Source organism: Branchiostoma floridae, chromosome 8, assembly GCF_000003815.2.
Source record: "Branchiostoma floridae strain S238N-H82 chromosome 8, Bfl_VNyyK, whole genome shotgun sequence".
In the NCBI taxonomy this organism is placed as follows: Eukaryota; Metazoa; Chordata; class Leptocardii; order Amphioxiformes; family Branchiostomatidae; genus Branchiostoma; species Branchiostoma floridae.
In genome coordinates, this window is record NC_049986.1 from 24,752,376 (window position 1) to 24,753,684 (window position 1,309).

A 1,309-nucleotide genomic window follows, 5' to 3' on the forward strand; every position below is an offset into this window, starting at 1 on the left:
GATTTAGAGTAATACGTAGGGGGTTCTTCTGAATTTAGCGTAAATCGTTGTCGGGATCCCCCATGCAGACCCTCATAAAGGTGAACTAGTGTAACATGCTACATCAGTGCCAGAAGGATACAGCTCAGCTCGGCTTGTGTTGTGGTCAGCACCTGTTCGTAGTACTTCTCCAGCTGAACACTCCGATGTAGATAATACCCCACAGATAAAGTAATGAGCTAGTGTTACAGTCTACAGAGACAGAAGGATACAGCTCAGCTCTGCCTGTGTTGTGGTCAGCACCTGTTCGTAGTACTTCTCCAGCTGAACACTCCTCTCCTTTGCCTTGTTGCACATGTACTCCTGGTACGTGCGCTCCTGGTGTGACTGCAGGGGAGGAACAACAGTTACACATGTACTCCTGGTACGTGCGCTCCTGGTGAGACTGCAGGGGGGGAACAACAGTTACACATGTACTCCTGGTACGTGCGCTCCTGGTGAGACTGCAGGGGGGGAACCAACACTTTCACTCACATCTTCTGAAACATCTTCTCATTTCTTTACCAGTAAATACCTGCTGTGCATGTCCCAGGGTATGTCTTATCAGGTTTGTTTGTTTGTTTGTTAATTTTCAAACGCCTCGGTAGCCTATTCAGTTTAGAGAAACTGGTTTTCAATAGGGCCCAGTATTTACATACATGGAAATAAAAGCATGTTACAAAGAAAATAAATAGACATTACACTTCGGAACATAAATACAAATGAAACATAGAAACGGGTAACAAAGGTCTCGTCTGAACATGATGAAAATGAACCAAAAATGAAAGTACCTGTAACATCATGAGCCAACATCATGCATGACATGTCATAAACAGAGCAGGACACAAGTCTCTGCAGTCTGCACAGGTGTAAGTTGCAGTTTGTTGAGGGATCGCTAGATGGGGCTGCTTGATATAATATGACCAGATGCCCCAGAACCCATTTATTGCTGTGCCAGAATAAATGTCATAAGTCCTCATTGACCTCATAAGTCCAGAGGGACATAACACCAGACCTCAACGCTTGTAAGTTGTTTTCTATATGTTTGATACCTTCTGACCCTGTACCTCAAATGTGTAATACTAACCTGTTAAGTCCAGGAGGATAATTGGCTTGAAAGTAGATCTCTAACACGACTCTTACTGTACAGTCACTGTTCTTGTGTGATGATGATATTGTGACTGTACAGACCCTGGTGTGTATGAAGATTACTAAACTGGTAAGTCCAGAAGGACATGGCTCGAGAACAGATCTCTTACCAAACCCATACTGTACAGGCTGTTCTTGTGTG

The 1,309-nt window shown here is 43.9% G+C and overlaps 1 protein-coding gene across 1 annotated transcript in view; it reads right to left on the reverse strand.

Moving 5' to 3' along the window:
- Positions 1–1,267, reverse strand: part of LOC118421730 (E3 ubiquitin-protein ligase CCNB1IP1-like) — a 27,876-nt gene extending 26,609 nt beyond the window's left edge. The window contains exons 1-2 of the mRNA XM_035829229.1: positions 1,235–1,267; positions 252–366 (exon numbers count right to left, since the gene is read on the reverse strand). Of these exons, the coding sequence (XP_035685122.1) occupies positions 252–366; positions 1,235–1,255 (136 nt within the window). The 5' untranslated portion in view covers positions 1,256–1,267. The remainder of the gene's footprint in view (positions 1–251; positions 367–1,234) is intronic.
- Positions 1,268–1,309: the final 42 nt, after the last annotated feature.